The sequence below is a fragment of the Gallus gallus genome, chromosome 3 (assembly GCF_016699485.2).
Source record: "Gallus gallus isolate bGalGal1 chromosome 3, bGalGal1.mat.broiler.GRCg7b, whole genome shotgun sequence".
Classification (NCBI taxonomy): domain Eukaryota; kingdom Metazoa; phylum Chordata; class Aves; order Galliformes; family Phasianidae; genus Gallus; species Gallus gallus.
Genome location: NC_052534.1, coordinates 54,623,041 through 54,638,434, shown reverse-complemented (window position 1 = coordinate 54,638,434; position 15,394 = coordinate 54,623,041). Strand labels below are relative to the sequence as shown.

Here is a 15,394-nt window from a genome sequence, read left to right as displayed (position 1 = left end):
TACTGGGAGGACTGACCTAAAGTGTTACAGTCTCTTCATTTGTAACTGTGTGTAGTCTTTAAAATTACTAATGGAAAATGTGCCTGGAGGGACACTTTTTGAACTTCCTTTCATCTCTCTCTCTCTTTTTTTTTTTTTTTAACTACATAATACTTTAAACAATAACCTTTTGGAAGAATGTTGTTGAAGGGTTTCCTCTTTGAAGAAAGCTGAGCTGCTGTAGAACTGTAATGTGTTTTCTTTCTCCCTCTGTTTTCCGTCTCTCGTCCTACTTCATGCGCCTGCTCGCATGCGTACGCTCACCCAGATGTTAACCATGAAAAATGTTAGTACTCAGACCAGAAATTAACTGTTCCATGTTGCAGCTTCTTCATTTTTGACTTATGTAATGTCTGAGTAAAATAATAGTTAAGATAATAAGTATCTTGTTAATTGTAGTTGGAAAAAGCAGTGATAATGAAATGTTTCAGATTTAACTAAATGTAGGTGAAGCACCTAAAAATTACCTAAAATATAGGGAAGTTCAAGTAAATTTCTTTTTCCCTTTTTTCTTTTCTGAAAATAAGCAAAAGGGAGGGAGACTTAGGAACCTTTGCATGCCTCACTCTTGCCCTTTTGCTGCCTTTATTTGAATCCATGTAGATGCCAGCAGGAGTTTAATACCGTCTTAACTAATTAGGTTTTCTGTTCTCAGTGTTGACAAACTAACGCACCTGCAAGACAGCAAAATAACTGCACATAATGACCACTGTGGGCCTAGACAACTTTTGCTTGAAGCTGATAAGGTTAAATCTTTGCATTTGGAATATGCCTTTCCTTTCAAACAAAACTGTGTGAGTGAAGAAAATGAAAAACCTATGACTGTAATATAAAATAGATGAAAAAGAATTCAGTACTACATGTAGTATATTTTGTTCGTTAAGTCTTTGATCTGAATACATACAGGAAGGCTAACTTTGTGTGCAGGAGCCAGTGAAATGCAATTATGTTATGGAAAGTAGCTATGTCTAATATATCATTTAAATTAGCTTTTATTTAACATCTAATATACTTCCAATTAACATTTACAGGGATGTGTAGAGCATTATCACTTTAGTGCTGTAGTCATTACGTTAAATCATTGGTACTCTTGAAGAGCTATCAAGTAATTGGCTTATCTTGTATTGTTTGAAATTGGGAGATGTTAATAGTAATGGAACAATCTGTTAATTCTCTATATGTAAATACATTCTGTTGTGAAGTCAGTAACAATTTCTGAACTGATAAGCAGGGTGTTCAGGTGTACGGACAGTACCAGCACATAGCCCTGGTGAATGTCTGCCTTATACTGATAAAACAGCAATGTGGAAAATGTCATTAAAGAAATGACATAAATAACTAACTTCGTGGCTAAAAGGGTTTAATGAGTCATTGTGTCATTTGCCCAGAAGGTCTCTCTCTCTCTCTTTTTTTTTTTTTTAATATCTTGGAGAGCAAATGGATGAATAGTGCGTGCAGAGTGCCAGATACACACAGCATTAGGCTCTAAGCAAACATAAGTCTGTTCTACTGAATGATCCTCCACAATTGCAGAACCATAGCCTTTGTTCAGTCCTGTGGTTTATAAAGAGAGTATCCACTATGGTATCAAATGTTTTTATTGATCCTCAAATTTATCAATGGGAAGTAATTAATGAGTACCATGTTACCTTCATCTGCATAACTGTAGTATTCTGCAGTACATATAAGATACTGGCAGGTGAAAATATGAATGTTTTGGAATTGGCAAAGCCCATGTTTGGAATGGTAGTTATGGTGTACTGACTGGCCTTTTAAAAACTTGGTTTCCCTTCCTACTAGTCTTTATTGATCAATGTGTGTCTGAGGGGTTGTCAAGCTGTGGGTCCAGAAATCAACTGGCACACCGCTGATGGCATCCCTTTCTATGCTCAGGATCTGAATGAGTGAAAGAATGAACTGGGGAAGGTGTCCTTCAACTGAATTAGTGGGAAAGGTACTGCCTTCAGTGCAGCTTCTTAAGAAAAGGATGTTTTCTATATGTCAGTTCCTGGACCATATGTGGGATTGCAGGCTTTTTACTGTACATTGCTCCTTCAGAAGCAGCACAAGACAAAGCGAGGAGTTGATGGGAAGTGGGCTTACAGACAGGTAACTCAGAAGATGTCTTCCACCTCTACTCTGTGAGGCCACATCTAGAGTTCTGGGCTCCTCAGGTCATGAAAGACAGGGAACTACTGGAGAGAGTCCTGTGGAGGGCTGCAAAGATGGTTAGGGGCCTGGAGCATCTCTCATAGGAGGAAAGGCTGAGAGACCTGGGGTTGTTCAGCCTGGAGAAGAGATGACTGAGGGGGGAATTTTATAAATGCTTATAAATATCTAAAGGACATGAGTCAAGTGGGTGAGGTCAGATTCTTTTAAATGGTGCCCAGTGACAAAACGAGGGGCACTGTGCACAAGCTGGAACATGAGAAGTTCCATACAAACACGAGGAAGAACTTCCTTACTGGAAGAGTGACAGAGCACTGGAACAGGCTGCCCAGAGAGGATGTGGATTCTCCTTCTCTGGAAATATCAAAGCCCACCTGGATGCCTTCCTGTGCACTTGACTGTAGGGAACCTGCTTCAGTAAGGAGTTGGTCTAGATGATCTCCAGAGGTTCCTTACAACCCCTGTGGCTCTGTGATTCTGTGTTTGTTTAGGCTCCTAAAAAAAGTGTAGGGAGTAAGCTTGTATTCTTCTATGGTAGTGGTTTGACATGAGTTCCAAAATACTTTACTGGAAGTTTTTATTTCCATTAATGTGTGGAAGGTGTGGGTGAGAGGTCTGAGGTTCTCTCTTTGCTTGTGAGATCCTCTGAGTTCTTTTCTGGTTATTGGTCTGTTAAATTTGCTAGAAGAAATGCCATCATTTCCAACATCATTCCATCACTGCCAATGGTGCTTCAAGATTTGCAAGATTGGGGAAGCTTTTTAATTTTTGGAATCTCAGTCTTAAAGAGATGAAAGAACAAAAGCCTTCTATTTACAGTCCTTGGTCGAGTATCTAAAAAGCAAACTGACTGTGCAGTTACTGTGCTTTGATGTAGGTTAGCAGAACTGCTGATTATGCTACAAACTATTCAAATATAACTTAATTGCACACTTAGGTAAATCTATGTGATGAAATGAAGTGGTTGTTTTCATTTGGAATCTGTTGCTTCAAGAGATACTGATATAGTTTTGAATTCTTCCATGTCTTGTGCTCAATAAGGTTTCCTAAATGAACCTCTAACCTGAAAGCTGAAATGCTTCTCAGGCAATGAATTTGGCCCTCAATTTATGGTGTATGCTAAACATAACAAAGTGTTGTACGTAGCACATATTAGAAAATAAAGCACTTTTGGGCTGTAGTATTTTATGTTAGGATGTTATAATATAAAACAGTCTTTAAATATTGAAAATAAAAATACAACAGAAGTTTTTTTTTCCAGTGAACTAATTTGTTTTGCATGAGTCAGGTTGGAGTTAGGTATGTAGCAAATACTTCCATTTGCTGGAGAATAATTTAATAGTACAGTAGTCTAAGTTAGGTCAGTTGGCCAGTTGTGAAATAAAAGTTGTCTCAATATTGCATTTATTAATCTCAGAAAACACTGAAATAAAGATTTTCACCTTTATTTTCAAGCAACTTACTTTTCAGAAAAGACTTTGAAGTTTGCTCTGAGGTAACTGGAGACTCTTCTAACTAGCTATGTTATATAGCTTACGTTGTGCTTCTATACTGTCTGGCAGTAATTGCTTACCTGGTTGTTGTCATGAGACTTAAGAGTTTATAATTAATGGAGATAGGTTAAATACATCTGTGAGTAAAAATCCAATGTAAAGCCTACATGAAATTTAAATGTTAAGTAAACTTTATCTCTTCATTGTGTATTATCATCCACATTAGCAGTCATCATCTCACATACGAGGATGATGTACTTGTAGATTAGCATCTCTTTCATTAATTTTGAATAGATGAGTATATATTGTGTAGTTCTATTGATTCGTCCAAGATTTCACAAATATTCATTAAAATGAAAGAAGGCAAGTATAATATACAAACAAATCTGGAATCATAATTATCTAACAGACCAGCAAAAATCTGTTGCTATAGAGAAATTGCTTCTTACAAAAATAGAAATATTTTGTGGGGGAAATGTTGGCCGCTTTAGTGGTTGCTTACTTTGGGATGCCAACTGGAAGTGACTCCTAGTGAATGTGATTTTATTAGGTGTGCTGTACTTGTATTTTCCATTATTATGAATAGAATAATATCCTGAGTTAGAAGGGACCTGTAAGAGTCATCAAGTCCAACTCCTGCCTCCACACAAGACCACCCAAAAATCGGACTATATATCTGAGGGCATTGTCTGAATGCCACTTGAACTCCAGCAGAGTGGGGCTGTGACCGCTGCCCTGGGAAACCTGTTCCATGCCCACTGCCCTCTGGTGAAGGACCTTCTCCCGGTATCAAACCTGAGCCTCCTTTGTTGCAGCTTCATGCTGTTCCCTTGAGTTGGGATAAGTTATCCTGCTTCTGCTTTTTCATGGGAAAAACACATCATTTGTAATGCAGATTACAAGAAATTATGGAAATGTGGAATGTGGGAATTCCAATTTTTTTTTTTTCACAGCAATTTTAATTGAAATGAAATGGTTTGCATTCTGAGGTCATAGAAAAATGTTCAAGTGAAAAAAGAGATTTGTTAAAATGTGTCCTGTGTCGGGATTATACTGTTTATCAGATAAATTAAAAAATATAGAAACAGATTTTTTCACTCAGAGCTTAAATAGAAAAATAGCATTTGCCTTTGGCTTTAATTCAATTTGTTCTATTGACTGAAAGGTTCACCTGCCTGCTCTGTTATCCCATTAAAAATATTTCACAAATAGTGCCAGCCATGATGAATGGCAGCTAAGAATAGCATTTTTATAGGAAGATAAAGACAGGAAAAATGGAAAATAACTAATTTTCTTGTGGGTCAGCATTTCCTGTTAAAAACAGAAAAGAACTGGGACAATTATATATTCGGTGTCAAAGTTGTTATTGCCTTGATATTATTTTCCAAACATTTTTGGCTATAATAACACTACAATGGCTGATGTCTGTAGCATTTCATTCTCTTTCAGCTGGGGAAATATTTATTTGCTTTGCAATGTTTTCTGTCTGTAGTGAAATATGAGTTTCCCCTTCAAATCTGCGTTATTTGATGAAACTGAAATAATAGGTTTCTAAGAAGTCCATTGTTACATCTTCAGAAGACTTAAAACTTGAGGTGAAATCAGTCCTGAGGTTGGCAGGGCTGGCGGAGGGCGGATGGACATGCCACCACTTCTGCCAAGGTCCTGCTGGTCGTGTTTCTTCTCACCATATGCCATGCTGTTTTTATAACCACCGTGGGGATGTTTAGGGCTTCAGTGTGACGTTGCCAGGAGTGCTCTGTGTATGCAGGGCAGCAGTTATCTTTGGTCCTGAAAACAGTGGAAATAAAATAGGGGATTAATGAAAGGATTATTGAAAGGAGCTGTGATTTCCTGTGTCTGTCTGTACCTTTTAAGGAGAGCGACCAACTGGACTTCAAAAGCATCAGAATGCTTGTATCTAAGCAGCATGGTAATGATAACCAATTTGAAGATTTTCAGATGTGTTACCAATTGCTAATGAAGAAATTTCTCTATGTGAAGCAAAGGTTTACTTTAGATAGTATTGATTTATTCTTTCTGTACCAATCATGGATGTTTGGACACAACTTCTACTGATTTCATTTCTCTCTTGAATGAACACCATACAGTCATGGGTTCCTTTTAATCAAATCAGAATTTTAAAGAGTAATTGAAGTGTTAGTAATAAAACAAAATTATTTTTTTTCCAATGGAGGAGCAATAGTAAGTTCTTATTCCTTTTGCACATTGCTTTAACCTCTCTGTGTATTATATCCATACTTTATTATAGCAGGACACTCACACCAAATAGTTTGTATTTCATAGAACTAATAACAGGTTGTCACCTAAATACTAGTGGATTAACTGTATCCCAGACTCAATTCATCAGTGCTGAATGAGTTTCTCTTTGTTTCAGGTGACCAGACTTTAAGAATTTGGGATGTGAAAGCCCCAGGAGTCAGACTTGTGATACCAGCCCACCAGGCTGAGATCTTGAGCTGTGACTGGTGCAAGTATGATGAGGTATAATCCTGTTTGTCCAGGTGTTTTCCTACATGAGCCACTTTTGTTAAGTAGCCGGGTTTTTTTGTTTTTGTTTCTCCTGAAACATTAATGCATCTTCTAGTTATATGGGAATAAAAGCAGGTCTAGTTGCTGTTTTACTCTCATTTGCTAGCTGCATTTCCAGAAGAACATTGTTTCGAAAGATAAATGATCAAATTGGTCTGAAGTTTTGCTCACTCTTTTCCATAGTGGGCAATATTTTTTTAACGGAGACAGTTCACGTTTCTCTATTGTCTTTAATTTACATACTGGAGACCACATTTATGATTTATTCACCTATATTTTTTGATCTGCCTTACTGTTTGATCTTTCTAACTTCTTTGCGATTTCGTAGTTAAGTTGTCCTAATAAAACTGTGTTGTGTGGAATCATCAGAACTTGCTGGTAACTGGTGCAGTTGACTGCAGTTTGAAAGGCTGGGATCTGAGAAATGTCCGGCAGCCAGTGTTCATCCTCCTTGGTCATACCTATGCTGTCAGAAGAGTAAAAGTAAGTTGCAGTTTATTCACTGTTGCCTAGCACTGCGTTGTTACACCTTAAACGTACACTCTAAGCAATATTATTCTACATGATCTAAGAACTAATGAAAAAATGTGTTGAAGATTTTAGATAGCAGAGTTCTTGGAAATTGTTCAGTTTAGCACTGAAAGACTTTTTTTTATTCCTAGCAGACTGATGAGCTTTCAGATATTACAAACGTGTGTAACTTATACTTTGGCACATCAGGTGATAGACGGACCTCTGGAATTAGCCTCTCTTCGGTGGGATCTAATGAGAAGGCAGGAGGCATGGGGCACAAACTGAAATACAGAAAATTCCATTTAAGCATAAGAATTTATTTATTTATTTATTTATTTATTTATTTGGAGTTGTTCAAACACTGGTCTCCATCCTTAGAGATAGTAATCCAATTGGATGTGGCCTTTAGCAACCTGCTTTACTTGACCCTACATTGAGCAGTGGGGATAGACCAGATGATCTGTAAGGGTCTCTTCTAACTGCAGTGATTCTGTTATTCTCTGATAATAATCTTCTAGCAGCTAGAAATATTGTATGGACGAAATAGATGACTGGTGACTGAATTCACAGTCTCTTTCTACATAGCATCTTCTGTTGTCTTTCTTGAAGTCAAAACACTGGGCCAGAAGACTGTTGGCCTGACCAAGTAGGATATTTTTGTATTCTTAGGTAAGTTTCCATTCGATGGCCCATCATTCTCCCTGTTTCCTGGGGTACCTTTAAATGATTCTTAGGAGTTGGCTAGCAGTAGGACTTTCTTCATAGCCAACTGTGAGGTCAACTCCTTAGGTGGTTTTAAGGAGGCAGTGGGGCAGCTGTGTATGTGTATTTGTGTAAGGAGGACGTACCTGAGAATGTGTGACTTCTAATCCATTTTAGCAGGTTTTCATAGCTGTCACTGGGAGTTAGATGTGGCTTCTGTGGGTATAATATCTACAAAGGTAGTCTGGCAATTAGAGGTGGTACAGTGTATCCATGCTTCCCTGGTGTGTGTCACCAGTCAGGCTACAATGGGAGATACCAGGATGCTACCCAAATTGAGATATTCTTTCCTCCTTCACTATGCTGGCACTAGCAATTACAGAGCTGTGCAGCAGGCTGGCTCTGCTGACTGCTCTTGCTGAAAATCTTGTCCCTAAAAGCAACTGGGATATTTAAGGTCAATGGCAAAGCTTTTCAGCTTTGAAAAGATGTTTTTGCTTCATCTGAAAACGTTTGGACAAAGCTGCAATGGGGACATGTGGGAAACCTGCTACTGTGAGCTTGATATTCAAAAACAATCAAGTCCTTGGCAGAATTTTACAGCTTAGTCAAGTGTTCTTTAAATACTTGCCTAATAATTTCATGTGCTCCCTTGTTCTTGGCTGAGAAGGGGCTGATCAATTGTGTTAAATAGAACACAATTTGGTTTGTAAGATACGCCATCCTGCATTTACCTGTTAGCTGCTGAACTCAGAGCATCACTGTAGATTGACATGCTGATTGCTTCAGTGCTGTAGTTATCAGGAGATGATGGTATAATTAGTGCAGAAATTCTCTTTCTCTTAATTGTTCCTACATATCTTTTCCCTAGTCTTCTCTTGTTCTTTTCCCCAGAATAAGTCTTGGGTCCTTCCCAGTGTGGAAATGCAAACATGGACTGTTTTTTTCTGGCTGTACATGGCAATCCTGAGCAAGTGATACATTGGTATCACTTGGTATCACCTGAGCAAGTGATACATTGGCTAAGCATAAGCTTAACTTCTGAAGTTACACAACTTTTCTAAAACTTTCTCGTATAATGAGATGTTACTTAGGTTGTCAGCCAAAAGCAGAATTTGAGTGTTTATGACTGTCCTAAAACTTCTTAACTTTACAGCAGGGTTACTTAGAAGTGCTGTAATGAAAGAAACCCGAACCATTATCTCACAAAACAATGCTTGTAATTAAAAGCATGGTGGGGAAATTTGTTGACGTAATCTGTAGTGTTGCAACATCATGTGTACCTACAAAGACATCTTAGATAGCTAAACTTTGGTAACTTTCTGATTACTGTAAGTCTGTATCTGCTCATGATTTTTGCTTTAAAAGTTGTTCTGTTTTGTCTTCTTACAGTTTTCGCCATTCCATGCAACTTTATTGGCCTCTTGCTCCTATGATTTTACTGTGAGGTACAGTAATTTTTTTTTTTTACTGCATAGAATAGATAATCCTTCTTAATGTTGATTCCAATAGAAAATAATTCTGGCATGGACATAGTGAAGTAGAGTTAATGTTGCTCCCAGATGTTTTCTCTCATCATAAGATATGTTGAAAATACATGAGCTCTTCCCTGAAAAACTATGTCAATCACTCCTTTATGCACTGATGGATGCTTTCTGTAGGCCTTTTCACATCATTCTGCAGCACATAGTTGTGTCCAACTGTGGTAGTCTCTCATAGGAAGGCAACAACCTCTAAGATGAATGTGGTTGGGTGACTTTGTATGTTTCTGTGATTTATTTTTATTGAAGCTTTTATAATGAAATTTTTTGATTCCACCAGTATTCAAGGAAGCCTTTTAGTATTGTTCCTCAGTAGGTATGCTGAAGTTGTTTAGACGGTACTTCGGCAAGTTCCCTTGGCTTCCCAGTAAAACTAGTAAGTAATGGTGAGTGCTTTATAGTAAAGCTGACTGCTTTAATACAAACTAGCTGCTTCTCTCTGTTTCTTAAAAAGTGGAACCATGCTGAAACCCACTGATGAGTTAATTAGAAATATTAGCAGAGGAGAAAACTTTCTTTCTCTGACGAGGTGTTTAAAAATGCCTAGTATGTACAAGTTGGTGTACAAGAAAGATTACATTTTGAGGGCTGATGTTGCACCTGTTTGTAGGGTAGATGGACAACTTCACCGGTTTCAAATTCTCTCTGATGAGAAAGCAAACCTCTTCACCATTTGCAGTTGTATAGCTTGAGATATGTTTATATCTCACTTTGTGAAATATTAATCCAAAGGCTTGCATTTTATGCTGTCCCAGACATAACATACTTTGGGAGTACAGGACAGCATAGGCTTTAAAATTTAATCTGAAATAAGTGATTAAGACTCAGTGTTTGCTTACGTATATTCAAATATGTAAAACTCAGGTATTGCATATTAGTTTGGAAAAGGAAATTTCTAAACCAATTTATTTCTGAATTCCTGAATTTATATCTGATTATTACTTTTTGCCTATAGATACACAATATCTATTGTGTCTGTCTTAGATTGTGAAGCAATTTTCAGCTGAGAATAATGGTTTTAAAATAGAAAATAATTATTGTTTGTAAAACCCCACACCAGGAATCACTGAAGTGGCAGGTTTTTTGTTGTTGTTGTTGTTTTTTTTTTTTTTTTTTTACAACCACAGGGCCTTCTTTTGAGCTACAGATGCTGCAAGGCAGGCATAAGATCTATCTGATAAAGTAGGGCAAGAAGAACATGTTTGCTAACAGGCTTGGTAACTTAGTGAGGAGGGCTTTGAAGTAGAGAAATGTCAGGGAGGAGTGACCATAACCTGAAGAGAAGTGAAGGTGTGAGGATCAGAGAAGTGTGTGCAGAACAGCATTACACTAGAGACGTTCTAAGTTGCCCTCTGAAAGCAGACTGATACCTGTATGCAGCAGAGAAAGCAAATGGGTAATAAGAAGTCTATGTGCAGCTGCACAGCTGTAGCCTCTTAAGGGATTGTAGAGATATAGTGGGACATTGCCACTTTCATAGCCTTTCATTTCCGAGGACCCTTTATCCTTTGCCACATTCCAGTATGGTGAGCTGCTAAGGACAAAGGTTCTTGAGAGCTTTTTCCTAAGTTTACATTAATTGTTATTCTCTTGCTTAATGTAATAAGGGGTAGTGCCTAGCCAGTGAAATCCTCTGTTGTGTGGTTGCTGCCAGGAGCCTGACAGTCTAAGTGCTGTGTTGTCCATACGTATATAACCTTATAGACTGCTGTATCAGCATTCTGTCTTATACAGAATGCCTAATTTTATTTATGTCTAGGGCTTACTTCTTGTACGATACTGCATTGTGGTCGATGGAGGTTTATTTATGTGATCTTCCTTAGTGTCTTCTACTGACTTGGTGCCAGCTGGTTTGCAGTGTATGGTTTCTCAAAAGGCTTCAAAGTCCAAAATAAAATGTGGTGATTGTTTTTTTTCCAGTGGCCTTGTCTGAACAGCATGATTGATAATCGCCATAATAAATGGCCAATGCATTTAAGTGATTTTAATGCATCCCATTGCTCTTCCCCTTTTTAACACCAACTGTATATCCTTCAGGTTTGGCACTAATGCACTTCATGTAAGGTCTGGCTTTGCTTCATGCAAAATCTAGTGCATTTTCAGCTCTGACATTTAGTTTATGAAGCTTTCAGCAAAGATGGGGAGAGCTTCTACCTCATATACCGTGGTGCCTGTAAATGCAGAGAGTGGAGACATTTTCACATTATGCTGTGTTTTACTCTTGGCATAGTTCTTCTGTTCAAACAATTAGTTGCTGTGACCAGAGAGAGAGGGATCAGAGCTGAAGAGATGAAATATAATTATTTAGGAGTTTTCTAAAATCATTAGTTCCTGGTTTTAGCAAAGAATGGCAGGTGGAAGTCTTTGACAAATGTGGCACGAGTAAGATATTACATATATTGGGGAAAACTTGTCAATACGATCTTTGGGACTGTCTCTTCTAAGGAGTATAATGTTATGATGTACCTCTACCACGTAACCTTTACTGTCACTTGCAAGAAGGAGTAAGAAGTAGAGTTCTCTGAGGAATGTTCTGAGTTTGAATGGATGCAGCATACTCTCTACATACACATACATGCATGCATACCGGCATGTATGGACTTGCACGTACATACACATGTGGGGACATGATTACATACATGCAATACTATGGACGTTTCAATTTAATAAGAAAAATACTTGACAAATATATAATTAGGCAAGAGAAGTTGAGAGTCCAGTGCATGGCATTAATTTTATATTTCGTAGAATCTCCTCAAGGCTTGTTGGTTTTTAGCCTCATTTTGTAGCAATCCATAGAACAGTATGGCATGGTAGTCCATTAAAAATTATGGTTGCTTGTGTGCACAAGCTATTGAAAACTAGTTTCCATGCCAACTTCATGCAGGGAGCTGAGAAAATAAAAGGTGTGGTAGATCTGACCTTTACTTTTTGGTACTTAAGTATAATGATATGTGTTTAGTCCTCTGTCTTACCGATCCTTCATCAAGACAAACTCCTTACTCTTTGAAAGAACTCAAAGGAAAAAAAAATACCAGGCACATTAATTCAAAAGATCAGTTCTAATACAAATGAATCATTAAAATGCCCGGAAATGTGCAAAGTACAGGAACATTTCCAGGACTTATTTAGGTCTGCATGCGTGTTCTTAAGCCTTATCTCTATCAAAATTCAGTTTGAAAGAACTTCAGTGTCATCTCTTACCGGAATCATAATTTTATATATTTGGAATCTCTTCAGTATAAAAAGATCCTGCTGCATTAGGCACAGACCATGCTCGCCCAAATCTAAACAGATGATCTGATAAATTGAAGAATTTGGTTAAGCTGGTGTTAAGCCAGATCTTGAAACATGTTCACGGAATCTTGACTATGAGGTAATTTTTGTTGAAAGTTATTTTTCACTAGATAGCAAATCTCAAAGAAGCTTTAAGGTGAACCACAGTCTCTACGTAGCCATCTCTATACAAGTTCAATGACTTGGATCACAAAGAAGTCTTCGGAACTTCTGGAATAATGCTGCTCACAAAAGAAACTTTTTTTTTTTACTTCAGTCACTTGTCCTTTTTTTTTTTTTTTTTTTTGCTTTTCCTTCAAGCTGAGAAAGTGTTTTGCTTTGCTCCATTGTTTTTTTTTTTTCCTTTTTCTTTTTTCCCAACTAAAAATTATCTTCCAGATAATTGAAATACTTATCACTGGCATTTTCCAGCATGAAACTGAAACCTCTGCAGTAGAACATGTTGATTTGAATGTCTCAGTTGATGGGAGCTCCTGTAGTGTTGTAAGAAGTTTCACTGGTAGCAAAGTTGCTGGTGGTAATCAGAGCCTCGAGCATTACATCTGGTGAAATTAACCTAATTCAAAACTGATGGTAACTTTTCAATTCTGATTTGACTTTATTGCGACTGTGGAAGTCAGAATCACTCATAGACCGGTGTTAAACATATCTGTTCTTTCAAGTATTAGGACAAGAATTACAATGTTATGGTAAATATTACAACAAATATGTTATAAATGTGACATTCTTGTCGTTGGTAAATTCACTGCCATTTTCCTTCCTGCACGTGCTAGCTTTCTTTAAAAAAAGGTATTACAAGGTACAATTTCTCTTAAAGTTAGGAAAATGTTGGCCACAGGAGTTACTCACTAAATGGTGCGACCTCATAAGTGAAATGATATCTTTCATCTAGCAAAACAAATTTCTGCTGCTTTTAATAGCATTATAACGTTGTTGAAGAATACCACAAAGGGATATTTGTGTATTTTTTAAATTTATTCTAATAAACAGGTTTGTTTGTATAAATATTAAACATCTGTAATTAAAATTTTAAAGTAATGAATCTTTAATGATGGCAGCATCTAAATATGTGTTGTATATTTAGTTGAAAGTGCATCTTTCCATTAAAGAAAAAAGACAAATTGGAGAACAAAGAGTAAGCAGAATCACACCAGTATTAAAAGCTGGGCTACAGATAGCATTTTTGACTTTGTACCGCAGTAAATTATCAGAGTCACCATGAAATTGTCATCAGTGGTTTTCAATCCTAAAAGACTGTACAATTTTTGACCTTTCCTTACCTTTTTATGAACAAATGGGTGAGGATGAAAATGCTGAGATAGTCTTTTTGCTCCTCTCTCTTGCAAAATAGGTTGTTTATCTTAGATCTTGGGTACTAGGAAAAAGTTAAGAGGATTGTTGCTATGGCACAGCCATTGTGCTGATACTACTCTGGTCATTTATTAAGGAAATAACATCTCCGTATTAAACAAACTGACCCTGCTGGCTCCAATGTTTGCTGTTTTAGCTGGATTGGTTTGAACATAAAGAGCGTTCAGTGTAGTTAGTCTGATAACAAACCATTCGTATTATTTTCACTTTCCCCAGTCAGAGTAACATGAAGAGACCTCAGTGATTGTCAGAGAAGAAATAAAGCGTCTGATTGACCACTGTGAGAAAATTCAAACTAGAAAACCTGGTTACAGCTGTCACACCCTAGAGTGTGCAATGCTCTGCAGCTTGTGAACTTTTCAAAGCAATACTGTATAATCCAAAAAAACCAAAATCAACTCATTCTTTTGTGCCATCATTAGACTGGTAGTAACTGTGTAGTTCCACTGATCTTTGTAGTACAAATTTGTTATTGAGTTACAATGTTTTACAGAAGCACAGACTCAAATTAGAGACAGGGGATGGCCCATGTCATACACGAACATGTAGTTTTCCATAAATAAACATCTCATACTGAACGATACCAAAAATTGAGAAAAATCATACTTCGTGCTGATATCTTACAGGGATACAATTATCCAGCTATCAAGAAATATGACAAGAATATTCTATCCTGCATTTTTTTCTGTTTTAGTAATGTCCCAAGTGCTGGTCTTTGGTGCCAATTTTGATCTCACTTTCTGCAACAAGAGACAAAGATGGTTTTACCCAGTGAGGTTTAATTTATGCAAATCAGCAGATGGCTTTGCAGGAATATGATTAGTTATGTTTCCTAAGTGGATGAGTTTGCTCTTTTAAATATCCTGGCAGCAACAGATTTGTCAATATCTCAAATTATATTTTTTTAAATGGCCTTTCAATTACTTTAATTGTGATTTGTTTGATTTTTCTCTTCCTCCTACCCTCCCTTCCTATGTAGATTCTGGGACTTTTCCAAGCCTAACCCTTTGCTGGAAACGGTCGAGCATCATACTGAGTTCACATGTGGACTAGATTTAAGCCTTCACAAATGTGGCCAGGTAAGAGATGTGACAGATTTACCTTTCGCTTGCCTATTATAGCCAGTTCTGTCAAGGCTGAACTGCAGCACTCAGATCCTGAATAACAGCCACCAGATCGCAGAAAGCTTTTGGAAGTGAACCTGGTTGAATGCTTATTAAGTGAACTCCTCTTTAGGTCCATATTTATTTATAGAGCAGTTACTTGTGTTGAGACGGAGAAGAGGACAGAACTGCCAGAACTGCCAAATCAGGTAGCTGAAAGCCACGGCAAGCTCATGGAAAGTGAGGTGGCTTTATTTTGGAAGGAAGAGTAATGGAAAATGGTCTTAGATATCAAGCAAAGACACAGAGCTTTGTTCCATCTACTTGAACAGTCAAGTTTAGTATTGCTAGTGCCACACTTGATCTCTGAATCTGGTTTGTCATGTGCTGTAGGAGGCTCAACATATACTAAGAACTGTAAAACCTTCAGTTATTAATCTGAATGAGTAGGATCCATTTTGGCAAGGGCACCTCTTTGTGTGCTGGTTGTGGTAGGATTCTCTCCTCTGCAAATATTTCTGTTTTATAAACAGACAGTTGTTATATGTAGTATGAATTTGTTCTTTCTTTCTTTTTCGTTTTTTCTCCAGCAAGAAAGGCAGAAGAAAATTGA

At 37.4% G+C, this 15,394-nt stretch overlaps 1 protein-coding gene across 2 annotated transcripts in view; it reads left to right on the top strand.

The window, feature by feature from the left end:
* The window catches only part of PEX7 (peroxisomal biogenesis factor 7), a 35,539-nt gene that overhangs the window by 7,389 nt on the left and 12,756 nt on the right, over nt 1-15,394 (top strand). For both annotated transcript variants that reach the window (XR_005858084.2, NM_001277709.2), the window contains exons 6-9: nt 6,100-6,206; nt 6,624-6,737; nt 8,862-8,917; nt 14,658-14,757. Coding sequence is in view for 1 of the 2 variants with exons in the window: in NM_001277709.2 (NP_001264638.1) it covers nt 6,100-6,206; nt 6,624-6,737; nt 8,862-8,917; nt 14,658-14,757 (377 nt within the window). In the remaining variant the exon portion in view is untranslated. The remainder of the gene's footprint in view (nt 1-6,099; nt 6,207-6,623; nt 6,738-8,861; nt 8,918-14,657; nt 14,758-15,394) is intronic.